We start from the raw sequence: 27,286 nt of genomic DNA, 5'->3' as shown, positions 1-27,286 counted from the left end.
GGAAGGATCACTTTGATTCTGCCTTTCTTTCTATCCTCCCAAGTTTATCATGGTGCCTGGAGCATAGTGATAACTGATTGACTGACTAATATAGGCCCCACAATGGCAGACCAATGTCCTTGACATTCTGCTCTATTTTCACTCAAGCCTCACTGAAGTGATTTCTCTGGTCACATCTTTCACTGACTCCAGCCTCCAGTCCTTCCCACTGGCCCAGGTGTCCACGCAGTGCTGTAATTTATAGATTCTTAGCATGCAACTTTTGCCTTTAATTAGTTGTCATGGACTGGGGCTGGTGGGCAGCCTTGATTGCTCGAGATCCAATATGGCATCTCCCTAATGGTTGGGTTCAGACTCCAGGCCGCAGTCACTGTTCCATACTAAGGAATGGAAATTCCTGTATTTTAACTTTTGGCTCTATGAACAAACTACGCTCCTATATCCCCCCTCTCCAGCCCGGCCTTCCTTCTTTGCGTCTCTTCCCTCTGTGACTCCGACACCTCCGAGGCATTTGTTCAGTAAATGGTCGCTCCTTCAACTAGCTGTTCCTTGTCTTCTGGCATCATTTCTGTCCTAGTTTTAGTAGAAGGAAAGCAAGCAACAAGTCATAATTTCAGAGCTGAGGTCGGTTAATCAATAAACATTTATTAAGCAACCACTATATTCTTAAACTTGGAAGGATCCAAAGGCAAACCCCGTTTTCAAGAAGCTCACAGTCTAATGGAGAAGGGCGTCTAATCCAACCCTTTCCTTTGATGGTGGAGTAAACTGAATCCCACAGAGGCTAAGTGACTGACTTATCAAAACACAACTAATAGTTTAGAGGTAGGATTTGAACCCATGTCTTCCTGACCCTTAAAAAACCCAAAGCTTTATCTACTACCATAAACTCTGGATCTCTTTTGTCTCCCTCTATTTTTTTTCCTCCATCAGCTCTGAGAGACCTCTTCTTTTCCTCTATTTGACCCTCTAAGATGACAGCAGGTGGGGCTGGCCTCAGCTTCCTTTGTGATGGTAACATAATTAAATGGCATTGGATCTTTCCTCTCACCATATTACCATATTGTCCCCCAGAGTCCAGGGGGGGCTAGAGCATCTGTTGTCCACTGATGTTTTATTATCCTGTCTTTTTCTCCCATCTCTGGAAAGTCTGGCAGTTTATTATTGACTGTTGTAAGTCTGGAAAACAACAGCTAAAGTAAAGCTAGGTCTTTATCATCCCCAGGCCTCGGAAATGTCCCCTAATTGTGGCCATTTGTGCAGTAAATTCAGGGTACCCTAAGGGCTTATTCAATGCTACGAAAAGGATGCTGACTTGGATTGAGATGATGAGGACTTTGCTCCTGGTTCAGGCAATCATTAACCATATAATCATGAGTGGCCCATACCATTTCCCCCTTCTGTGAAAGGAAGGAGCTAGACTAGAACACCTCTAAACTAAATTCTAAGCAATTGTCATTGACCTATCTTATGAAGGAAGTTGAGGCACAGATGAGCCCATTGCCTTTTGACCTATTCTGAAGCCTTCCTGGAGGATGCAATAGATTCTCATATTCCTGAAGTTTGCATCTTACCCATATTAACCTTCCCCTAATTGTAGAGCCCTATACTCAGTGATCAAAGATCCTGTGGGCTTGAAGGCAGAAAGGTCTGAGTTCAAATCTAGTTTCAAATACTCATCCCATGTTGCAGCAGAGTGGTACAATGAGCAGAGCACTGGACTTCTGTCAGGAAGACCTGCATTAACTTAGTACTAGCCGTATGACCCTGGGCAAGTTCCTTAACCTCTGTTTCCTCAACTCTAAAGTGAAGATAATACCAGTTCCCTCCCAGGGTTGTTGTGAAGCTTAAACAAAATGACATATGTGAAAAGCATTGCAAACCATAAAACTCTACATAAAAGCAGGGTATTTATTATTGCATAATGAGGGATAAGGGATAAACATAATTGCAAAATCCATAGTTTCGTGTGTGTGTGTGTGTGTGTGTGTGTGTGTGTGCATGCGCACGTGTGTGTGTCCACAATAGCCTTCCAGGTGGTCTGTATGCTTGTCTCTTGTGATCTTTAAGTTTATAATATGGCTGCATCTCTTTTCTGTGTCTGGCATAAATTAATAATTTACTTATAGTTAATGAAAATCAGACATTGTCTTATTGGTGCCCATCTCATCAAAAACAGCTGCATTCTTCCCATTGTGTTTTTTCTGGTGGCAAACAGGAGACTGGGTTGATACGTGGCTCTCTGAGCTTTCTGGTAGTTAGGAATTTTAAAACTAAATCATATTCATAAAAGTCAAAGAAGTGGGGGGAACCGATGGACTGGGACTTCATTTCTGGGTCTTGCTCCTGATTTTCTTTGTGACCATTTACCTTTTGGGAGATGAGTGTGTCTGTGAACCTTTGTCTACCTCACAGGGCTATATGCGGCTTAGGGCTATAGCATGAGAATAGGGTCTTTAAGTTCCTGTGAAGAAAAGTTCCATTGAGAGAGACAGAGACAGAGACAAGAGAAACAGAGAGACAGAGAGACAGAGAGAGACAGAGACAGAGAAACAAAGTGGTATGGAGGGGGTCATAAGGGAGGGAGGTAGAAAGATAATGGAAGGGACAGAAATGGAGAAAGATGGAAGAGAGGATCAAGAAAGGAGAGTTATGGAATTATTATTTTTTACTCTGTTTTAATTTCCTGGGCAGGTTTATCTAGTGGCCAGAATTCTGCTCCCTTTAAAAGGTTTACTTTTGTTACTTCTAATAGAAATCTAAAGTCCTGTCTCTCACAAAGGGGGACCATTGTATTTCTCCCCAGACATGACTGAGTTTTAGGAAATTAGTTCTGTAGTATCTTAGCAGAAGGCCTCAGTGCTGGCAACCATTGTCATATCTGTACTATCCAATAGAAAATGAGACAGTAAATGCATATAAATGGCAAACTGGATTCCTTTGCAAATCTCTCTGATGATCAAGGCCAGTGCCTGCAGAGCCCAGAAAATACTATTTATGGGCAGAATTGATGCATCTTAGGATGGCATTTATACCATCTGCTTAGTCCTGTATTTCTGATCTTTATATAGGAAGAAAATTTTGAACCTCAGCTCTGATCCTTCCTCTTGGCAGAGACCTTGGTTTCTTCACTTCTCATTATCTTCCACCCCCACCCTTTTCTGCATTTCCTCTGTGAATGGTGTATGTATGTGTGTATGTGTGTGTGTGTATGTATGTCTCTGTGTGTACGTATATGCATATATGTGTGTGGGTAAATATAGGTCTGTGTGTGTGTATTAGCCTAGCTCTTAGTTAACCTGGGTTTCCACTCTGTGAACTGAGCATGAAGAAGACCAAGGCCACCACACATCTGGGACCAAACAATTTATTCTATGGTCAGGGATGACATCATGACTTGAGTGCAATAAGGTAAATGCAGCTGCTCTAGACATTTTAGGAAACAGTTCTAAACTGGAGTATCTGAATGGTGCCAGTGATTGCCCTGGCAGTAGACCCTTTACTTTAATAGTTTATTTAGCTGGTAAGAATATAGTAGTCAGGTAATGTTTGAGAAATAGTCAAGTTAGGGTCTATGTGACTCATAATGTGGCTGTTTTACCTTGTAGAATCTTGTTTTTCTGACTCTGTCTCCTCTATTTTACAGTCTTGTTTACTGCTGCCTCCTAGTTAAATATTTGCTATGCTCCCTTCCTTCAGAGCACATGTCTTAGTGGGGGTTGCCTTAGGGTCTGGCCAAGCTTGTAAGCAGACAAGCTAACAGCCTTAGACTACATTGAGAGACAGTGTCCAAGGCTAAGGAGATGATACTCCCATGGTGCTGACCCCTTTTTCAGACTACACTAGTAACTATGTTCCCTTCTAGGTATCACATAGGAAAGACTTCTCTGAAGGAGGATATATTAACTACTCTTTGGGAGCAATTATTCATCCACTTCTGAATCTACTCAACGTCATTCTCATCAAGGTCATGATTGCCATCTTTGACTGAAGATAAACTAAGAAGCTGTCAAAGGCTTGGCAGAAATCAAGACTTGATCATACATTTTGATTATAGAAAGAAATATGGGGCGTGGCTAGGTGGCACAGTGGATAGAACACCTGCCCTGGAGTCTGGAGGACCTGAGTTCAAATCAGCCTCAGATACTTAATAATTACCTAACTGTGTGGCCTTGGGCAAGCCACTTAACCTCATTACCTTGCAAAAAAAAAAAAAAAGCAAAGCAAAGAAAGAAACAAAGAAAGAAATGCAAGTATTTAGCTTGGAGAAGAGACTTTTGGAAAGAGCATGATGGCATTTGAAGGGTTGTCAAACAGAAGAGGAAGTGGACTTGTTCCACTTGCTACCAGAAGGCAAAACGAGGAAATGGATGGAAATTTTGAAGATTTGAGTCTGATGTCTGAGAATAGTTTATCCGAATGGGATTTCTTGAGAATTATTGAGTTCTCCCTCCTTAAACAAAAGACCATGTCCTTGCTTGGTGAGTATGTCACAGAGAAGTTTCTTGGTTGGATGTAGTTTGGACTAGTTGTCTCTGAAATCCTTTCCAACTCCAAGCTTTTGGGGTTCTCTCAGAAAGATCAGTTGGGGGCGGGATAAGGAGGACATTAGCATTGGCAAATCAAGTTGCTAATGGGTATCAAGTATCAAGCAACTCATGGCTATTTACTGAACTAAGTCGGAATTGACTATTTTCTGTTGGACTTCACAGCATGAACTCAACCTTCCCTATTTTACTTTGGGTAGTATCTATACCTTGTAACCCTGAAATGACAATAACTTAATCTGCTCCTTAATCTCCCAAATGCAATAATTCACACACAATAATTCCTTTCTCCTGTGTCCCTATGGGTGCAGTAGGTAAGAGATACTCTACAGAGAGAGATTTTAACAATGAGAACAATAATATCTGATATTTTTCTAACACTCAAAAGATTTCAAAGCATATCTTACATGAACTTTAACAATACTCAATAAGGAGGTAAATATTAATCCTTTTTATAGATGGAGAAATTGAGGCTCAAAGATGTGGCTTACTATTAAATATCAGAGGAGGGATTTGAACTCAGATTTTTCTAGACTCCAAAAACCACACTGAAATCTTATTGATAGATTTGCTCGTGTACTAAAACTATTATCTAAAACATTTTTAAAATTTTAAATGGGAATGGAAAAATAGATGGGGAAACTAAGGGACAGTTAGTTTTGATAAGTATTTATTAGGTTCCTATTATGCACCAGACATAGTGGCAAGCTCTGGAGATACAAATGATTATGATAGTTAACATTTACAATTATAGCAATTATAGTATGCCAAGCAAGTTACAATTAATATCTTACAACTCGGAATCGGGTATAAGTATTATTTCCATTTTACAGATAAGGAAACTGAGACAGAAAGAGGTGGTGTGCATTGTCCAGGGTCACACAGCTAGTGAATGTCTAAGGGTGGATTTGAATTCAAATCTTACTAACTTCAAGTCTATTACTCTAATTACTGTACTACCTAGCTTGCAGTATTCCTTCTCACAGTTCCAAACTTAATCCCAGACTTCCTTCTCCAAGAGTCCATGGTCATCTTTCCCTCTTTGTTTCCTCTGTGTTCTATAAATCTTCACTTGCTGACCTCAGAATCCATTCTGATAGATTCTCATTCTATCCTATTGACTTCAAGGAGTTTCTAGTTTAGTGGGGGAAGACAACACTCAAAAGGAATCTGAAAAGAGATGGGGTTCCAGGGGGTACTGGGCTGATGGAGTAGAAAAGTAAAATTACTATTATCTGTAAAATTCTTCAAAGGAAGACTTTGGGAGGAATTGATTGCTCAGCTCTGTAGTCCTCTAGCCTGAGGGGAGAGGCAACTGAGGCAGTGGAGGATCAGAGTTGAATTGGGTTTGCATGGAAATGGGATTTCAGGTGATCAGTTTTTCCTGAGGGAGCTTTGAGGTTCTGAGGAGTGGAAGCAAGCACAGCAGCTCAATTGCTAATGGAAAGTGGAAAATTAGCAAGCTCCAAGGAGGATGAGTGATGTGCTAGCAAGTATCCTAGGCAAGATGCTGAGAGAAATGCTTTTTTATAAACCAATGATTTGGAAAGATCCAGAGTTCTCCCTTTTTCTAAAGTCTTCTTTTCAAAACTCATCCTCTGAAGGTTAAATTAACTTTCTCCTCAATCAGTGGTCAGACCTCATTCAACCTTACAAGGAAACCAATTTAAGGTGAATTCTTTGTCCATTGTCCACTGTGATCCACCCAAGAAAGTGGAGGTGCATCCTTTGTCTAGATTGGCTAAGGGGCAGCTAGGTTGCACAGTGGATAGACTTGGAGTCATGTGGATGGGAGTTTGAATCTAGCCTCAGACATTTACTTAGTCATATGACCTTGGGCAAGTCACTTAATCCGGATTGTTTTGCATTCAGGCCATCCCCAGCTATCCTGTTTCATATCTGGTCACTGGATCCAGTTGGCTCTGGAGGAGGAAGTGAGACTCATGACTTAGCATAGCCCCCCTTCACTCAAATCCAATTCATGTTCTTGTCATGGCATCACCTCCCTGATGTGGTCTTCTTCAGGAATGAAGGACAAAATATTGTTATTGTTAATATTATTATTATTATTATTATTATTATTATTAGTAGTAGTAGTAGTAGTAGTAGTAGTAGTAGTAGTGCTATGACTAAGTCTGAGGGTGGTTTGGGTGTAGAGATAGTCTCTTTGACCAAGAGAAAGATGTTACTGTCCCAGCCCCTCACTGGAGTAACCCCACTTCTCTTTGTAAAGTTCACTTTTCATTAATTGTTCACCAGAGTGGATTGTTGTCTACTGGAACACTCATGAATCCAAGGGAATATAAACCTCCAGAAGCTGCTGTGATTTCTCTTTGGTTGTCAAGAGGACATTGAATCCTTTTTGTTAACCACGATTGATAAAGCCGTGTATGATTTACCCCCAAGCTTTATCTCTTTACTTTTTACTGGCCACAATGTAAACCCAGGTCTTCTTTTTTTGAGACAATTGGGGTTAAGTGCCTTGCTCAGGGTCACACTGATAGTAAGCCTCTAGGATCTGAAGTCAGATTTGAACTAAGCTTCTCCTGATTCTAGAACCACTGCTCTAAACCATGCCATCCAACTGCCCCAAACTCAGATCTTTTTGACTCCATGAATCACACTGGATCCTGGACATAAACTTACTACAAATCTCCTCTGTTGATCACAGAGCAAGAGTTTGACAGAAGGGGTCCAGGCCTGGTTTATTCCAAGGAGTTCAGTTTTTGATGCAAAAGATCCTTGTGCACAGGTCGATTCACCATTGAAAGTGTCAAGCTTGAGGGCCATTTTAGCCATCCATGGAGAAATCTTTGGGATCAAGGGAAATATGATAGAGCCAGTATTTCTCAGTTTCCTTAGTCCCTGGAATGACATGTTCTGGCAGACTGAATCCTGGTATCACCTCCAGTTGTGCCTCTAAGCTCAAAGAGAGTCAATCTGACATTCAGGTGGTATGTAAGCCTCAGAGTTATGAAGGCCTGGCCTTCTGGCTGTGACCTTGAACAAGTCAATGACTTTTCAGGACTTTAGGCAACTCTCTAAGATGGAATTTGCAGAATGGTTGCTGATCTACATTGATAGAAATATCCAGACCAGGAACTCCCTATATTAATCAATCCAGACTTAAAAAAAAGTTTGGATAAGGAGTTGGTGCCTCTGGGCATATCAGCCTTCTACTCAGTGCAAGCAGCTCTGCATTAAGGAGACCATGCTGAACATAATTTTCCATTTCCTCTGAGAAGGACATTTACTGACTTTAATACTGGACTCGGGAACAGCTTTGTTAATTTCCCTTATTTGCACTTGAAATGAATTTAGCTTATTTTGTATGTAATGTAGACATTTCATTTGAATGCCTTCGCTCCACCAGATGGCTCCATGGAATCTGTGGCTTGCAGAATAGCAGGCGTCTGACTAATAGAAGGATTTTTATGTTTGTTTTTTAGCTGGTTGTTTTAAGGTAGTGGACGGGAGGAAGGAATGAGAGGTATGTCTGCAGACCAATGCTCAATATATGATTTGGAAAATTGGACTAGTTGTTAGATAGCTGGGCTATAATCATGGAATTTGAGAATTGAAAGGGATTCAGCAGCCGTTTGCCCATGAGGATTCCCTACAATTACAAATCTGGCAAGTGGTTCTTCAGCCTCTGTTCTGGGATAGACTCTGGAACCAGAGGATCTGTGTATGAATTTCTCTTCTGATGGTCACTACCCATGTGGTCTTGGAAAAAGCCATTTAATCTCACTGAGTCTTAGTTTCTTCATCTCTAAAATGAGGAGATTGCAACTAGAATGGCCTCTGAAATCTCTTTTAGTCCTAGAATTTGATCCTATAATCTGCAAGGAGGAAAACCCATCACTTCTCAAGATAGTCTGTTCTACTTGTGGACAGTTCTAATTGCTAAGAAAAGAAATTTTATCTTTCATTGAGTCTAAGTTTCCCTCGTTTTTGTTTTTTTTTTTTGTTCTTTACCTTGTGGTTGAGCAGAACAAACCTAAGGTCTCTTACTTGGTAGCCCTTTCAAAAGCTTGAAGATCCCTCTCATGCCCCTCCATTTTTCTCCTGTAAGCTAAATATGCCCAGTTCCTTCAGTTGATCCTTTTACGACAAGAACCTATGACCTTTCCCATCTTGGTTATACTTTTAAAAACTATGGTGCCCAGACTGAACTGAATGGAGTTTGACTAGGGTGGTATGCAGAGGAACTCCCTAGGGTCTGAAACCAATACTTTTCTTAATGAAGCCTCAAATTACATCAACCTCATGTCATCTTTCTGACTTGTATAAACTCTGGTCACCCACTATTACCAAATGCAGGTCATGGGATTGACCTTTAAAAGAGATCAGAAGAAAACAAGAGGGCAAGTTCTTGGAATTATCTACTCTCAGAACAAAGATACTTTTCCATTTTCATGGTTGATTCTCTTTAAGTTTCCTGGGTATATGAAATACCAAGTCCTCTTCCTTCAACAACTCATTTCAACAAACACTTAATGAGTCAGTGTTGTGTGTAAGATACTGTCTTTGTCATGGGAATATAAAAATCAATCTCTGTCCTCAAGGAGTTGATATTCTCCTGGGCAAAGTAAACTGTAGACAAGCAATAACAGTAATTCTGTTAGACACCTTTCTCAATCCTCCTTAATTTTAGTGTCATTCTTTTGATATTATTATCATCAATCTATCCTATCTGCATCCTATTTGTCCTCGGGTGTTTTCATTTGAATGTTGTTTACCCTTAAGATTGTGAGATTCTTGAGGGCAGGGACTTTCCTTTGTCTTTTTTTTTTTTGTATCTCTAGCTCTTAACACATTGCATGATCATAGTGGATACTGAATAAATGCTTCTTGACTTGACTTGATTTTAAGAGAGAGATCATTGGAGAATCAGAGAAGGCTTCCCAGAGGAGGGAGCCTTTGAACAGTTTTGAAAGAAAAGAAGGATTCTGAAAGATTAAAGATGAGGGAGCCCAATCCAGGCATTTGGGATACACTGTACACCTGCTTGGAGGGTGGAGATGGGAAGGCAATGGTAATGAGTATGTTGAGGCTAGTCATTCCATACTCATTGATTTCCCCCATCAGGGAGGCATGACAATTGTAGGCAACAACTCTAACTACTGTCAGAATTCCTCACAAGGTCAGCACCCTCTTTACCACTCCAAGGCTGCCTACTGGCCTTTTCACAATGAAAAGGCATTGGCTCTGGAACAGAAACCATAGGTTCAAATACCCCCCTCTGATACTAGTCATGTAACCCTTTCAAAATAAGTCAGTTGACTTCCTTGGGGCCTCAGTTTCCTCATCTATAAAATGAGCATATTGGTTTAAATGAATAACCTCTGAGGTCAATTCTAGACAACTTCTAAGAGAATCTATCAGCAAGAAGAACATCTGGGAGAATATTTGTTATAGGCTAGTCCTTTATATTGATGAGTTCTAGTGAGGAGGGAAAGGGTGAGTCCAATGAGACAGGGCAGCTTTGGAGGTCTCTTGTTCTTGGGGTGGCTTTTCTGAATGTATTTGTGATCTCCTGCTTTGGGTATATCACTGGGCATAAATTGTGTACCAGGCTGTATTACAAGCTATTTACCATCTCTCACCAAGAGGACGCCATTCTCTCTGTCTCCTGGCGGGATGAGAGATCACAAATTTGAGTCTTAAGGTCAAGAAAGGTGTGTCCTTGACAACATCTTTTTTGTTGTTGTTGTTTTTGCAAGGCAATTGGGGTTAAGTGGCTTGCCCAAGGCCACACAGCTGGGTAATTAAGTGTCTGTGGCTGGATTTGAACTCAGATACTCCTGACTCCTGGGCTGGTGCTCTACCTAGTGGCCCCGACAACATCTTTTGAACACTTTATTTTGCAGAAGTTTGGTTCGGAAGTATGACACCCTAGCTATCAGAGGTCCAAGGACCTTGGCATGTTGTGGGCATAACTAAGGACTTCCCTTGGGCTGCTATCAGAGGTTGAATCTGTTCAGGTTGGATGGTGTAGGTGCTGCATGGGCAAACTACCCTTGTTTTTCCTACTATGATAAATGAACCCTTTTCAGAGATAGTTTGTAGAAGCCAAATCACCAGAAAAGCAGACAGTCTTGACAGCAAATAAAGCCTACTTGACATAAACCACCCAGGAGTACAGATGCTAGGGTTTGGGTAAAGGAACCAGGCAAAAAAAACAAAAAACAAAAACCCAAGAACTCAGAAATAAGTAGAAACTCAGACAAAATGATCTCTTGGGTCCTTCTTAGCTCTCAGTCCTAGGATGTTATATTCCCAGGAACAGATGGGTGAGGACTAAGTCATTATTTGTTTTCATTTAAAGCTGTTAATTAATGAAAATATTGTTTTCTTTCTAAAGACACAGTTGTTTCATTATGCCAGGCTCCTCATACATTCTTTGCTCTCATGATTTTCTTTTTGCAAACTGAGACCAAACATGTATGGCTCATCTTTGCCAGATCAATAATGAGAATTAAATAGCTTTCCCTGATTATGTTGAGTTACAGGGATTTTACAGCCCTAATCCACTGGTGGATTAGATATCATCTGAAAATAGCATGGAATTTGCTAGCAATGGGAAAGAACTACTGCCCATCCTTGGTATGTAGAGGATAAAGTTGTGCTTATTTTGTGAAACTTATAAGCATCCTCAAGATGGGGATTTGTGGTTCTTTAAGAATAGTTCCCCCTTGACGGTGGGGCTTCCTGAGGGGAAGTTGATTCTGTTGAATCTCTCTAATAAAGGGACATGCCCTTGATACTCTAAGGTAGCTCATAATTCATGGCCACTGTGGCAGGATCTATGAGACTGACTGGTCTAGACTTTTGATTATTGGCATTTCCCACTGGATTGGATTTGTATTGTCATTATGCTGAGAATCAAAAAGCAGCTCAATCAAGAAAGAGAATGAAGTTGCTGTCACTATACCTTGCTTTATTCATGTAGAGATCTTGGGTATTAGCTGCCTTATTAGCCAAAGAATCATGGATACATTTTGAACATGAATCATTATCTCCTTTTGAATGGGACTGATTGTCTTGTCTGCCAAGGAAAAACCATTAAGAGGTAATTGTCACTTAGGGGCTGACAGGCTCTTTGTTAGCATGCATATCAGGTACGACCCAGTATTCTGAGCATGAAGCAAAGTAACTTGGCTTGAATTCCAAATAGAAATCTGTGAGGAACCTGAGACTCCTTGGTAGACTCTACAGGTCCAGTCTATGATGGTCCTGATAACATGCTCATTGTTTTGAATTGAACTGAAAATAGACAGCACATCCTCAGATCAGAGATTCTGAATGAATTGCCTGGATCTTGTCATCAAAAAAATCTAAACAAAACATTGCATGTCTATGATAGGGCTAATTTCTTCCTCACACACTAAAAGAATTCTCAAGATGATAGGTCACAGTCAAAAAGTACTGTTTCTGGAGTCAGAAATCTTAGGTTCAAATCCCCTCCCTGATGTTTACTAGCCATATAACCCAGTCAAAACAAGTCAGTTAACTCCTTGGGCCTCAGTTTTCTCATCCAAGATGAGCATCTTGGATTAAATTGACAAACTCTGATGTTACTTTTAGACAATTTCTAAAAGTATCCATCATTCCTCAGGTGCTTCTTTCTCTCCTAGAAAAGGACAAACAGTAAACCCAGTTTCATTCACTTTAATTCACTCAGTTCTCAACTTCATGTGGTCTGCTCCACACTACCCTGGCCATAGATACCTTGTCCTGACTCACTCTTTTAGCTTTCTCTTAGAAATCCATTCAAGGTGAAGAAGGAAACCATAGGATCCAGGGTAAAATATCTGTTGGTTTTATGCCAGGAGAATGGTGTGTCAGAGCTTACTATGGTAAAGAGAATTTGAACAACTCAGTCTGGAGTTGAACTTCAAAAAATAAAAACAACCTTTATTTAGTACTTTTAAGTTTACAAGGTGAATCACGTTTGTTATCTCATTTGTTCCTTAGAACAATCTCGTTAGATCGATACTTTTATTATTTACATTTTACAAATAAAGGAACTGAGGCAGACAGTGAAGTGACTTACTCAAGGTCACACAGCTAGTAAATGTCTGATACTAGATTTGAACTTAGATCTTCCTGACTCCCAAGTCACTATACTATCCAACTGGAACATTCCTTCTCATAGTCCCAAACTTGATCCCAGTCTTCCTTCTTCATGAATTTTGACCTTCTTCCATCTTGGTCCTATAAGCCTCTCCTTGCTGGCCTCAGAATTCATCCTGAATCAATTTAATTTGCCATCCCTTTTGGGAGGGAGAATCAACCAGCCCCCCCCCCCCCCACCTCAGGGAATATGAGTTGCTGGATTTTATTTAATAGATGGCTTGGTATTTTGTACAGAAGCCCAGAAATCCCAAGGCCATGGGCCCATTTTAAAATGTAATTGAATAAATACTATGATAGTCATAAGTCATAACTTAGTATTTATATAAATTTATAGGTTGAAATTTATGAAAAGGGCCCCTATTTGCTAAGATCTGGTCTGTGAGCCATTATATTAATACTGCAGAAGTGTTCCAGACAAAGTCCTGGCCAAGGATTTAGAATCCTGTTGAGAAAAGAAACAGAGGTGCTCTGATACAGGGTTGGACTCAGCTGATATGAATTTGAATCAAGCAATCACTGTGCATCTATTAACCACCTACTGTGAACCAGATACTTAACTGAGCAAAAAGAGGCAAAAGATAGCCCCTGCCCTCATGGAGCTTTCAATCCAATGGAAGAGACAACATGCAAACAAGCCAGTCCAAAGCAAGGAAAAACTCTATATTTTTCATTTATCCCAATGGAAAGAACATTGGCTCTAGATTCAGAGGACCTGGGTTCAAATCCCACTTTTCCTCTGTGAACTTTGAGCAGATCACTTCACCTCCCTCAGCCCTGGTGTCCCTTATGTAAAATTACACAACTGAAACCCTACCATGTGCCAAAGTGACTTCCCTCTGAGATTATCTTCCAACTATATTGTATATAACTTTTATATTTACATGATGGCTCTTGAGGTCTGGGATTGTTTTCTCCCCTTTTTTTTATATCTCAGGTGATTAGTATAGTACCTGAAATATAGTAAGTAATCACTTCAAAAATGTTTGTTAACTGACTGGTCTAACCTTTATCTGTTCCCTGCAGACGTTTATAAGAAATACAATATTTTTACTTGGATTTTTTTCTTATTATTTTCCAAATTAAGCAGATGGATTTCTATTAACTCTTTTTTTTTAGGTTTTTGCAAGGCAAATGGGGTTAAGTGGCTTGCCCAAGGCCACGCAGCTAGGTCATTATTAAGTGTCTGAGACCGGATTTGAGCCCAGGTCCTCCTGACTCCAGGGCTGGTGCTTTATCCACTACGCCACCTAGCCACCCCGATTTCTATTAACTCTTGAGTACAACCAGTACTATTTTACCTGAGATGAAGAACTGATACTGTGGTTGGACAGAGGATGGGTTGTGTGTGTGTGTGTGTGTGTGTGGCGGGGGAATGTCAGTGCTAGTTGTGCTTCAGATGATTATGAAGGGGGCAGAGTAGAGTGGCACAGAGTACAGATCTATGTGGGGGTGGTACAATGCTGTGGGCAAGTCAATTATGTGTACAATTGCTTTGGAGGATACTTATCTGCACCCCTGTACATATAGTGGGGGAAATGACCCTGAGAGAAGGGCTACGTAGCAAAGGACCCTGACAGTGAAACATAATCTCATGACTAGACTAGGGAGCTCAGTGTATGAAGGACTAAAATCTAAAACCCGTCCTGGATGTCCACAGCCTGGTTCAGGGTACCTCATTACAGCTTTGATTATGAATAAAAACTCTGGACAAGCCCTCAAGGTTTAAGCAAAGGGTTGGAGTTCAACAAAATAATGTGTAGTTCAGGTGTTTGGGTAAGGACTTCTCTTTCTCAGTGTAATACAATTGGTTAAAAAAATCTCTAGCTAGAACCACAAAGTATAGTTTTCTCTGAATCTGTATTTCCATAGGTTTTTTTTTTACCAAAGCCTTGATCTCAAATCAACTAGTAAATGTCTGAGACAAGATTTGAACTTAGATCTTCCTGACTCCCAAGTCACTATACTTGGATTAAATTGTTGATAGTCAACACCTAATACTCAGGTTTCATTTTCTTTTTTCTTGTAATTTTAAATTTTAATATTTTATTCCCCCCAATTACATGTAAAAACAACTTTTAACATTTATTTAAAAAAATTTTTGAGTTCTAAATTTTCTCTTTCCCTTCCCTTCCCCCCATTGAGAAGGCAAGCAATTTGAAATAGGTTATATATCTGCAGTCATGCAAAACATATTTCTATTTTAGAAAACACACACACAAACTCAAGAAAAAAAACAAAGAAAAAGTGTGCTTCAATTTACCATTCAGACTCCATCATTTTTTTCTCTGGAGGTCGATAGCATTTTTCATCATAAGTCTTTCATAATTATCTTGAATCATTGTATGGCTGAGAATACTAAGTCATTTGCAGATGATCATCCTACAATTTTGTTGTTACTGTACTGTAACACCAGTCCTGTTCTCTAATGGTTCTGCTCTTTTCACTGTGTATCAGTTCATGTAAATATTACCAGGTTTTTCTGAGAGCATTCTGCTCATCATTTCTTATGGCACAGCAGACAACAGTATTCTGTCACAATCATATACAACACTTGTTCAACCATTATTCCCCAATTGATGGACATCCCACCAAATCATAGTTCTTTGCCACCACTAAGAGATACTCTAAATATTTTGTACATATAAGTCCTTTTCTTTTTTTCCTTTTTTTCTCTTTATGACACAAACCTGGTAGAGATATTGTTTGGTTTTATACCCATTAAAGCATAGTTCCAAATTGCTCTATATAATGATTGGGAGGTGTTTGGGGGTGAGTTCAAGTGAGTCCCTGCTGTTTCTCCTTCAACTTGGCTCTACTCCTTCAGTTTTCAAGGATAATTACCATCAAAAACACTTCCTTAAGTTTTTCCCCATCCCATCTCTATCCTGCCTCCTAATCTGAATTCAGAGATTTTGGCTCTTGCTGGATGAGGGGAGGAGGGAGCTATGCAGATAATCAGATGGAACATTGAGCAGAGTCCAGACCTTAGGACAAATCAGTAAATTCAGCTCCCTCACTTTGGTTTTCACTGAATGGGCCCAAGGTCACATATATCTGCCCTGGGGACATGTGATGCAAGAATAAGGTGAACAAAAGTGGGCTAAATGTAATCGCAAAGGCAGGCCTGCTGCCAGTAAAGATGATGGGGTGAAAGGTTAATTTATTAATGGAAGAGCAATTTGTCTGAAGAGCCATTTAAGTGTGCAGATCAAAAGTTGTAAAATATCATTTCCAGATCATAAACTCAGATGAAAGTGTCTTCAGAGACCCTGGCATGTCAGAGGTTCCTGGGAGCTACAGCTTGCCTGCTGCCTGGCCCTCAACCAAATTAGCAGTGGGCAGGGCTCATTCTAAGAGCCTGGACATCTCTAGCAATTGTCCTAGGTCAGCTTGGCTGAAGAGCTGATGGTGGGAGTCCTGAGGACACACAAGAAATGACCATAACCTGTGATGAATAATGTCCCCAGGCATGGATCAGTGCAAAGAATCCACCCATTTCAGGAACTCGCAGGTTTCTCTAGTGTAGTGGAACAGCCAGGTGCCAGAAGACTCCAGTTCAAACCGTGCCTGTCACTACTTGTGCAAAGTGGAGCTAGCCATCTCCTCTTTCTGATCCTCATCTTCCTCAGCTATAAAATGAAGATACCATTCTAATATCCTGCCTCAGTGCAGAGCCATAACTAGGGTAGGGTAAAATTTCTGAACTTTTTCTTGTATCCTGGACCCCTTTGGTAGCCTGATGAAACTGATGGACCCCTTCTCAAAATGATAGATTTTTTCCCCCTCATTAAAAAGTGGAGAAAGTACAAAATTTCAATTAGAGATTAGTGAAAATAAAGATTCATTTTTTTTTCCTGAAATGGTTCCATAAATTCTAAGTTAAGAACTTCTCCTTTAGGTAAAGAAAATAAAACTTTTATTTCAGCAGCAGAAACAATTGAATTTAACTCTTAGAAAAAAAGTATAAGTTAAAATAAGAAACTACTAGACTGGGAGGGGTGTGTGTTGTTGATAATACTCCTTTGTGAGACATTGTAGTAAGTGATATTCACTCGGGTCTGGCTGAATTTGGCTTAATTGCCCTTGGAATTATAAGGTTGATTTGTAGGTTCCTTTTATGTTGTTTACCCTTAATTCTGTAATAGGTAGTGAAGGCATTGTTCTGATAGATCCCTCTGATGTGATGGCGGCTCTGAATGATCAAAGGTTACGCCACTGGAACACTATCTGTGAGCTGTAAAGGCTTCTAGTACAGCCCTAACTATACTAGCTTAGCTAAGAAACTCATCAGATGTGCGGGCACCAAGAGGTGACAAAGACTTTGGTCACAAACAGTTCACAATTCTTTGTCTACTTGGGTTTGGAGAGTTTATGATTTGTATATAGGTGAGGTAACATGAATGAAAACATGGATAATTTGATATTCCAAGATACAATGTGGATAATGGTAGATATACTACCTGTCTCACAAGAATTTCAGCAAAAAGCTTTCTGTAAACCATAAATGCAAGATATTATTGGAGGCAGCTAGTTGCACAGTGGTTAGAGTGTACAGTTTTTTGTGTGTCCCTGGGCAAGACACATGAAGAAGACAAAAGAAAGGAAGGAAGGAAGGAAGGAAGGAGGAGGAGGAGAGAGAGACAGAGACAGAGAGAGACAGAGAGACAGAGAGTGAGAACGAAAGGGAGGGAGGAAGGAAGGGAGGAAGGAAGGAAGGAAGGAAGGAAGGAAGGAAGGAAGGAAGGAAGGAAGGAAGGAAGGAAGGAATGTATGTTTCTGTCTACCAGGTTACATTCTTTTATGGGGGGGAGGGGGGGATGTCAAGACAATATGTACACAATTAAATGGATAAAAAATAAATATAAAATAATTTCTAGGAAGTAGAATAGTGTCAGGAGATGCCTTGCATAGATGGTGACACTGTGATTTAAAGAGATTCTAAGATTCAGAGAAGAGGAGAGAGTGCAACATTCCTCATCCATAGTCCTCCACCCCTCTGAAGAGGGGAGGAGGGTACATTTCATCATCTGTTCTTCTGGAAGAAGATTGAAAATCTATATTTTTTCATATAGGAAAAATATCACACAGAACGGTACAATATATGCTATGGATAATCCCCTGACCTACAGTAATATCCTTTTGTCACTCAAGTAGAGTATAGATTTGCTTGTTTTCTATGGTAGGAAATATGACTTGTAAATATCCCATTGTCTCCATCTTTTTCAGGATGTCAGAATTGGAGACAATGGATGGACATTTATTTCCAAGTCTTTTCCACTCTGGCCAATGTTGTCTTCTCAAAAAGTCCTTTCTCAACAGCTTCAACCTGGAGATCATGAAGCTTCTTTGGCTGTTGGAGTCTAGAGAAGGAGTGTGACTTCTGTGATGATGCTAGAATTCAAAACTTTGATACTCAATCCTTTAGGAAGCCTGGGGTGCGGTGGGGGAAGGGGATGTCTATCCAGTGGTGATTCCTCAATTGGTAGAGAGTAATAATAGCATATTTTGTCTTTCAGGAGAGCCTGGGGAAGATGGAAAGATTTGCTTTTTATGAACAAGCAAAAAAAGCTTTTGCTGTGGTTGCAACAGGGTAAGTACTTGAACCAGGGAAGGATGGGAGCTCAAAAGTATCTTATCTGCATTCTGGAAGGTTAGGAAATGAAGGGCAGCCCTTTGATGATACAGAAATGTTCTCTTCCCCACATCTATCTCTCTGTATTCACTAGCCTTTCACCTTAAAGTAATGCCTTGCCTTTAAAATAACCTTCCATCTACTCTATACATTCTTGTATCCTTTGTATGCTGCAATCCTATCACTATCTTTGGCCTGTAGTAAGTGTTTAATACATTTTTGTGGACTATATGACTCTTGCTCTCATTTTCCACTAGCCCACTATAAGGAGAAAATACGCCACTAGAGATGCAACATATGGAAATCATTTTTGAATATGTGGTGATGTTTGGTCTGTCATTGTTTAATATATTGTCTTTAAGTTGGTGGCTAAATGCTTTCTGCTATATGTTTTATATGTCTATCTGGGCTTTATAATTATCAGTCCCATGGAAGAGTGAGATGGAAGCCATAAACTCTGGCAATTTTAGGGCCTCCATTCTTCCCAAAGGAAAATTGAGACTTTTCCTCATGACTTCTAGACAGGGTACCACAAGATCAATATCCCTCATAGGGTCCCAGGCCACACCATTTTTGATTCTGTAGGAGAATGCACATTGATGAACTAGAATCTAGGCCTAATTTTGCCTTAAATCATAGTTATTCTTCAATAATTTTCCTTCTCTAGGCCTCAGTTTTCTCATTTGTAAAATGATGGGGTTGAACCTGATAATACCCAAGGTCCTCTATATTTCTAATAGTTTTGTTACTTTCTTATAGTGTATTTTTCCTCCTTCACTCTTGTCTTACCTATCAACCCCTTGTTCTAAAGTCTCTAACCAGGATTCTTAGGGATCATTCTTCTCTATCTCCCCTCTCCCTCCCAATCCTCATGATTACCTTCTTCAGATGGAATTGAGCTGTACATCTGCTCAAGCGTTAGGCACCCTCAACTCTTCACTGTTCCTCACCTTTATTTCTCCTATCCACTTACTTTATTTATCCTCTTTTGTCCATCCACACCACCCTACTTTGTCACAACCTCCTCATGGGTCTTCTTTCAAGTTTCTCTCCCCTATCCAATCCATCTTTCATTTGGTTGTTTTTTCAGTTGTGTCTGACTCTTTGTAATCCCATTTGGGGTTTTCTTGGCAATGACACTGGAGTCATTTGCCATCTCCTCTAGCTCATTTACAGATGAGGAAACTGAGGCAAACAGGGTTGAGTGATTTGGTCAGGGTCACACAGATAGAGGCTGAGGTCATATTTGAACTCACAAAGATAAGTCTTCCTGCCTCTACCCTCAATGTTCCTTTTGGTGCACCCCATAGCTAACCAGTCAATATTTCACACAATTTCAAAATCTCACACACATACACAATGCATATGCACACACACACACACACATGCACACACATATAAAACCAAGAAAGAAATTAAATACCAAATCATGTTGTCAAAATATGTATGAACATGTTAACTCCCTAAGGAGATCTAGCAGCTTCCTCTTGCCTCTAGAATCAAATCCATACATTATCTCTCAGTCATTTGCAACCCTTCATGATCCATGATCCAGCTGTATTCTATCTTTCCAAACTTTTAGACATCACTTCCCTTCATGTTCTCTGCATATTCTGCCCAAAGTGAACCATTAGTTCCACTGTCTGTCTCTAAGGCTTTTGCACTGGTTGGCCCCTATTTCTGTGATGTTCTCCCCTCTCAACTCTGTCTTCTATAATCTAAAGATGCTCTTCAAGGTTCATCTCAGATGTTCCCCCACTACATGAGGATTTCACAGATCTCACAAGCTGCCAGTCTTTATCCCTTTCCTTCATTCCCATTTACTTTATATGTATTTATGTATAAATCTATACAGATAAATTTATATAAAATAGCAATCATAGAATATAATGTATAAATGTATATATATACATAGACATAGTATGTATATATGAGTATATATCTATATCTATGTATTTATATATTTGTGTCAATATATACATGTATCTATGTATGTATGTGCGTATGTTTGTATGTATGTATGTATCTGTCTATCTATCCATCTATCTCCCTATATGTCTCTTAAACTCTTTCAGGATAGATAGAAACTGGTTGTCTCTGGTGTGGTATTTGACCTCTAGTAGGCACTGAGCATAAAGATACTTGTTGATTGACTGATCGTTCATTTTCCAGAGAAACAGCTCTATATGGCAACATAATTCTCAGGAAAGGTGTAATTGCTCCCCAGGAGCAGCATTAGGATCTGAAGATGAAGGAGACCCAATGACAGCTGTCAAGAGATATTCACGTGATGAGGACATAAAGGAAAGGGGAGTGGAAATCGGACTTTGGTTCTCATATTAATTGAATAAATACATTTTCTATTATTTTTCTTGTTTTTTTCTTTGGCTTTTTATATCCTCTGGTAAGTAGCCCTTTTAATGCAAATATTTCTGAAGAACTTACTCTTGACCTCCTTCTCTTCTTTTTCTAGACACCCGTCATTGGCATTTTCAAACACCTCATCTTTCTAATGATTGCACCTTCATGGATGACTCCCAATTCTTTTAAGTTATGGCTTCTTATAAACTTCAGGCCTATAAACTTCATGTCCCACAGACACCTCAAACTAAATATAACCTGTTCCTCTTCTTGCATTAATCATTTTTGTTTGTGGTAACACCCTTCACTCTGGCTTTCATCTTCATAACCTTGGAATTGTCTTTGCCTCTTTTCTCTCCCTCACTTCTCCTATCCAGTCACTTACCCCGTCCTATGGGTTCCATCCCCTTGACAACTCACATCCATTACCTCCTTTCTAATTCTGTTTCCATCCTCCAAGACAGGGCAAGAATCTTCCCTGTTCACTGGAACTAAAACAACAGTCTCTTAATAGCTCTTTCTGCCTCTATTCTGCAACCTCCAATCTAATTGCTTTATATACTTCTTTCAGAATATCCTTTCTTACCCTGTTTATCCAAGTAACTGCTTATCCAAGAATCCATTGCATAGTTTCTCAGTGTTAGAACTGGGATGCAAACTTTGCACCCCAACTCTATTACTCCGCCAAGACAGTATAAACAGAATGTGGAGTTCTTGGACCATAAGGAGCTGTTTTCTTCCAGCAACTAAGTGGTACAGTGGATAGAGTCCTGGACCTGGAATCAGGAAGACCTGAGTTCAGTCTCTCCTCAGCTACTTACTTACTAGCTGTGTGACTTTGAGTAAGTTACTGAACAGTTTGCCTTAGTTTCCTCATCTATAAAATAAGCTGGAAAAGAAAATGGAAAACTATTCTAGGATCTTTGCTAAGAAAATCCAGAATGGGATCACAAGGAATTAGACACAACCCAACAACAACAAACAGCCTATTCTATTTAAGGAAGTAAAGCTCTTGGACTATAATAGAAACTAAGAATTGATTATCAGTAAGATGAAATTTAAACTGAGGAATTCCGAGGAAACTAAAAAAAGATATGGAGGGGGTGGAGTCAGGATGGCAGTGTGGAAGCAGGAATTTCCAGAAGTTGTCCTCCAGAACACTCCAAATGTCATAAAATTATAACTCTAATCAAATTCTAGAGTGGTGGAAGGCAAAGAGTAAGTGAAACACCCAAGACAACTTGGAAGGTCTGTGGTAAGTAGCTGTCCCACTAGGGTTGGAAGGGGCTTCCTGGAGCAAATGAGCTCCAGCCTTCCAGGAACCTATGGGCACCTGGACCCTGGGGGGCAGGCACCTGAGTCCCTGGCATTGGGAGTAGTTTCCAGACCTCTCAGTCCAGGGACCTCTCAGTACAGGGATTTCCAAGGACAACTTGGAAGGTCAGTGGGAAAACTCTGCCACACCAGAGTGAAGTGCAAACTTGGTCTAGCATAGGCCTCAGCACAACCCCACCTGGGAAACATCCTGAGTAGTCACCCAGAAGGGAGCCACCTGGCAGATAATTCCAGAATGCTCAGCCCACGGAGGGGGCAGGGGGAGACTGTCAAAGTCTCTCTGCTGTTCCTGGGACAGGTTATGTTGCTTTCTCCACACTCAGATCCAGGTCACAGTCTGGGGTCCCCAAGTGCCATATTAGAGCAGGGACCCTCCTCACAACTCCAGGGAAGAGGGGAGTGTTTGTAATCATCCAAAGACCAGAGCACAGATCAGGAAAGCAGGCAAAACCTCTCATAAGACCTTGAAGGGATTGAGGTGCCTGGGGAGGTGTCTCTAAAACACTTCAAAAGCTTGGAAAATATGTTAAAAACCAGGTCATAGGCTGAGGAAATGAGTTAACAACAAAAAAGAACCTGACCACAGAAAATTACTTTGGTCCTATGGAGGATCAAAAAAACTCAATCATAACTATGAATTGGTCTCAGACTGTGGAAGAGCTCAAAAGAAAAGATTTCGAAAATCAAGTAACATTTATTTAGGACAGATTTAGGATAGTAACATTATTAGGACAGATTAGAGGAAAAATTGTGAAGAGAAATGAGAAAAATCATGAAAACCAAGTCAGCAGCTTGGTGAAGGAAATAAAAAAATATGGAAGAAAATAATATCTTAAAAATCAGTTTAGGGGTGGCTAGGTGGCGCAGTGGATAGAGCACTGGCCCTGGAGTCAGGAGTACCTGGGTTCAAATCCAATCTCAGACACTTAATAATTACCTAGCTGTATGGCCTTGGGCAAGCCATTTAACCCCATTTACCTTGCAAAAACCTAAAAAAAAAAATCAGTTTACGTCAAATGGAAAAAGCAGTCCAAAAGGTCATTGAGAAGCAGAACACTTTATAAAAAGTAGAATTGACCAGATGGAAAAGGAGTTAAGAAAGTTCTCTGAAGAAAATAGCTCCTTCAAATGTGGAATGGAGCTAGGGAAGCTGATAACTTTGTGAGGAATCAAGAAACAATAAACAAAATCAAAAGAATGAAAAGTTAGAAGAAAATGTGAAATATCTCATTGGAAAATTAACTGATCTGAAAAATAGATGCAGGAGAGATAATTTGAGGTTACCTGAAAGTCATGACCAGGAAAAAAACCTAGACTTCATTTTTAAAGAATTTCTCCAGGAAAATTGCCCTGATATCCTAGAAGCAAAGGGTAAAATAGAAATTGAGGAAATCCACTGATCACCTCCTGAAAAACCTCCCAGGAATATTATAGCCAAATTCTTGAACTCCCAAGTCAAAGAGAAAATATTATAAGCAGCCAGAAAAAAACAGTCCAAATATAGTGGCACTACAGTCAAGATTATACAGGATTTAGCAGCATCTACATTAAAGATTTGTTAGGATTTAGAATATGATATTCTGGAAGACAAAAGAGTTTAGATTACAACTGAGAATCAATTACCCAGCAAAACTGAACATCTTCTTTCCTGGGAAAAGATGACATTCAATGAAACAGGGGCCTTTCACTTTCCTATTGAAATGACCAGAGTTGAACAGAAAGTTTGATCTCCAATTACAGGACTCAGGTGAAGCATAGAGAAGGAAGGACAAATCATGAGGCATTTAATGCTGTTGATCTGCTTGGGAAGATGATACTGATAACTCATATGAACCTTCTTTTATTCAGATAGTTAGAAGGCACATATATAGACAAGGCACAGGAGAGAGTTGAATATAAGGGTATGATATATTATAAAGATGGAGTCAATGGGCAAAAAAAAAGAGAGTGCTGGGAGAAAGGGAAAGAAAGATATTTCATGTCAAGAGTCAAGAAAAAGCTTTTGTAAGGGAATGGAAGGTGGAAAGGTGAGGAGGAATGAGTGAACCTTCATTCTCATCAGAAATGACTCAGAGAGGAAACAATACACACTCAATAGGGTAGAGAAATCTATCTTGCCCTATATGAAAAAGGAGAGGAAAGGGATGGGAGAAAGGAAAAGGGGAAGGGGACAGGGTGTAGGTGATAGAAAAGAAGGAAGATCATGGGAAAGGATAGTCAGCTACAACACTTTTTTTGCAAGGCAGTGGAGTTGTGTGACTGACCCAGGGTCACACTGTTGGGTGGTTGTTGGATGTCTGAGGCTGGATTTGGCCTCGGGTCCTTCTTACTCCAGAGTCGGTACTCTGTCCACTGTACCACCTGACTGCCCCACAACACACTTTTGAGGAGAGACAAATTGAAAGTAGGGAGAGAGTAGAATAAATTGTATTGAGGAGGAATAGCATGAAGGGAAATATAGTTAGCATAGCAACTGTGGAAAAAATATTGAAGCAACTTCTCTGATGGACTTATGATAAAGAATGCGTTCCATCTCAGTGACAGAGCTGAAGTGAATGTACTGAAGTACATTTTTTTCTTCTCTCACTCTATTTTTCTTGAGGTTTCTCTATTTTTGAAGGGGGGAGGGGGTAATGTTTATTTTTAAAATGAGACTATTGTAGTAATGTGGAAATAAATAAATAATGTTTTGAAAAAGAAGATATGGAGTTCATAGCAGTGTTTAAAGAATGTGTCTTAGGAATCAGCTACCTTCTGTTAACAGCCAGGATTGAGGGGAAAGGTTGATAGTCATTGGCTGATGAGATTGATTAAGTGAATTCTAGAGTCTTCTCCTGTCAGGAAGTGATTACTATTCATAATACTAGCCTATCATTCATCCTATAGATTTGAAAGAGGGATAGGTGATCCTGAAGGTCAAACGTTACAGTTGAGGCACAGCGGGAGACTGAAAAACCTCCAGCCATAGCCTGTAAGGTAAATGTTTAATAACTACAGCATTCATAGAGGATGCTTTATGGGGTATCAGATGACCCTGAAAGAAATTACAAGGCTGAGGAGGTGCTTCAGAGGAGATGTTATGACTGGTGGAAAACCACTGAGGTAGCATTCTTCCTGGGTAGCATTGGAAGGCAACATCTGTTGGAGAGGAAGTCAGGCAGAGAGCTGGGCAGTGATATCACTAGTTGATCTGGTAACTGCATCAATGCCAGAGCAGATGTAATATGGTCCTTTGGTCCATCGTCCTAGTCACAAATGTGCATTCATTTTCTTAGTGCCTTACCACTTTCTCCATTCGAGGATATATAAATGTGTGTGTGTGTGTGTGTGTGTGTGTGTGTGTGTGTGTGTGTGTGTGTGTGTTTTGTTATTATTTTAGTTCTCTTCTTTTTTCATTAAATATCTTTATTTTTGCAGAATATATTTATTTATTGTAGAAGTAATCATATCAGTAGGGGCTTGTGAACTTTGATTTGATAAGGATTCTGACCTGAGTACAAGGTACCTACCCAGCACATTGGGCACCTTTCTGGGGAACTATTGGTGAGAGAAAACAGTTGCTTATATACAGGACAACTATTTCTTATCAATAAAAATACATCCTATTATGCTTTTCTACCACCTCTCTGCACTGTTTCCATGATGCCAATTAGTTCTCTAAATGTGCTGTTCCCCAACAGAATTCTACTTGAACGTTATTAATTTTGGACAAAAAGATCAAGAGCTTCACAATCTATTAATACATGTTTATGGTCTAAGCATATATAACACATTTTCTTTCATATTTACATTTATGTAGCCAATCAAAATTTAGAGCTAAGTGAAAATCTTAGAGATTCCTCTTTCACAAGAGCATTTGCATTTTAAAAGAACCACTGACAGAGAGAAGAAGCCAAAAGAATGGATTATTCTCCAAAAGAATTTCACCTTGGTGTCATTTGGCTTAGGGTCTTATGTATGAAAACAGGGATCCTCATTTTAATCAAATACAATATACCATTTATTAGACATCTACTGTGGTTCAGGTATTGTGCCAGGTGATGGGATTCTGAAGACAAAAGTGAAAAGATCTAACATTCCACACAGAGGAAACGGTGTAGATCAAACCCTGAATCAGTTGTACATGGGAAAGTGATCATCACTGGTTTATTCTCTTTCTTTAATTGTCCCTAAATGTCATAGCCTTGACACAATGCCCTAACCAGGTAGCCATTGAGCCTTGCACCCCAAAGTCATTGCCACCATCCAGATGCCCATCTCTCTCCCACTTGATGGCATCATTGATTTGGAGGTGAAAGGATCATGGAGGTCCAAAGCCTATACAAATCAAGAACTTTTTCTGCAGAACTAGCCTCCACCTAAACACTTCTGGTTTTGAGAAATTCACTTCCCATTCCATTATTTTTACAAATTTAGATTATTGGGAAGGTTTACCTGAAAATTTGATTTCTGCCATCAACATTCAGCCACTTTTCCTAGTTCTACTTAGAATAAATATAATTCTTTTAACTGACAGTTTCTCTACATAGGTGAAGATAGTTTAACATGTCACCATCCCCTTGCCCTTTATCCTCTTCTTCACCAGTCCCTTCAGTCTGACCTTATCTATCATAATTCCAAGGCTTGGTGCTTAAGTTATAGACCCCAAAATAAAGGGGGTGTTTGTGAATTTCCCTCTGTGAAATTGATTCTAAAAAAAAATCAATATAGAATGAATAAATTAACCAAGTACAAAAATAGCCTCCCCTACTTCCTCCTCCACAAGGGATCATAGGATCACATATTTGGAGCAGGAAAGGGTCCTATAGTCCAGCTCCCCTCTAATTTACAAATGAGGAAACCGAGGGCCAGGGAAGTTAAGTACTTATCTAAAGTTACACAGGTTTCAAGTGTTAGAGTTGGATCCCAAAGCTCTCTCTCTGTACTTTTCAGAGTTTGATGTAGTCAAATAATCCTAATCAACCTAAATAAGTGGCAGTATATGATACTTCGTAAAGAGGTTGAGTATTATGAAGTGGAAAAACGACTGGCTTTGGAACCAGGGAATTTTGGCTTTAATTTGTGCTCTGCTATTTCCAGACTGCATGACCTTGTACAGGTTATGGTGAATAGGGTGTTGGATTTGGAGACAGGAAGGCCTGGGTTCAAATCCTATTTTATTAGCAACTACTTCCCAGAGTTGTGAGGATCAAATGAGATGCGATTTATTAATCGCTTAGCATACAACCTGGACAACGAATGGTATTACATAAATGTCAGTCATTATTAT

General features: G+C 39.8%; 1 protein-coding gene across 9 annotated transcripts in view; it reads left to right on the top strand.

Annotated features, from left to right (window-relative positions):
• FUOM (fucose mutarotase) overlaps positions 1-24,843 on the top strand; it is a 41,447-nt gene extending 16,604 nt beyond the window's left edge. For 2 of the 9 annotated variants that reach the window (XM_074232625.1, XM_074232621.1), the window contains one exon: positions 17,916-18,199. In XM_074232625.1, coding sequence (XP_074088726.1) covers positions 17,916-18,053 — 138 coding nt within the window. In that variant the 3' untranslated portion in view covers positions 18,054-18,199. The other 7 variants (XR_012477732.1, XR_012477731.1, XM_074232623.1 and 4 more) reach the window with 7 other exon arrangements.
• Positions 24,844-27,286: the final 2,443 nt, after the last annotated feature.

Source organism: Macrotis lagotis, chromosome 4 (assembly GCF_037893015.1).
Source record: "Macrotis lagotis isolate mMagLag1 chromosome 4, bilby.v1.9.chrom.fasta, whole genome shotgun sequence".
Taxonomy (NCBI): domain Eukaryota; kingdom Metazoa; phylum Chordata; class Mammalia; order Peramelemorphia; family Peramelidae; genus Macrotis; species Macrotis lagotis.
The sequence above is the reverse complement of the archived record's forward strand: the minus strand, read 5'-3'. Positions and strand labels throughout refer to the sequence as shown.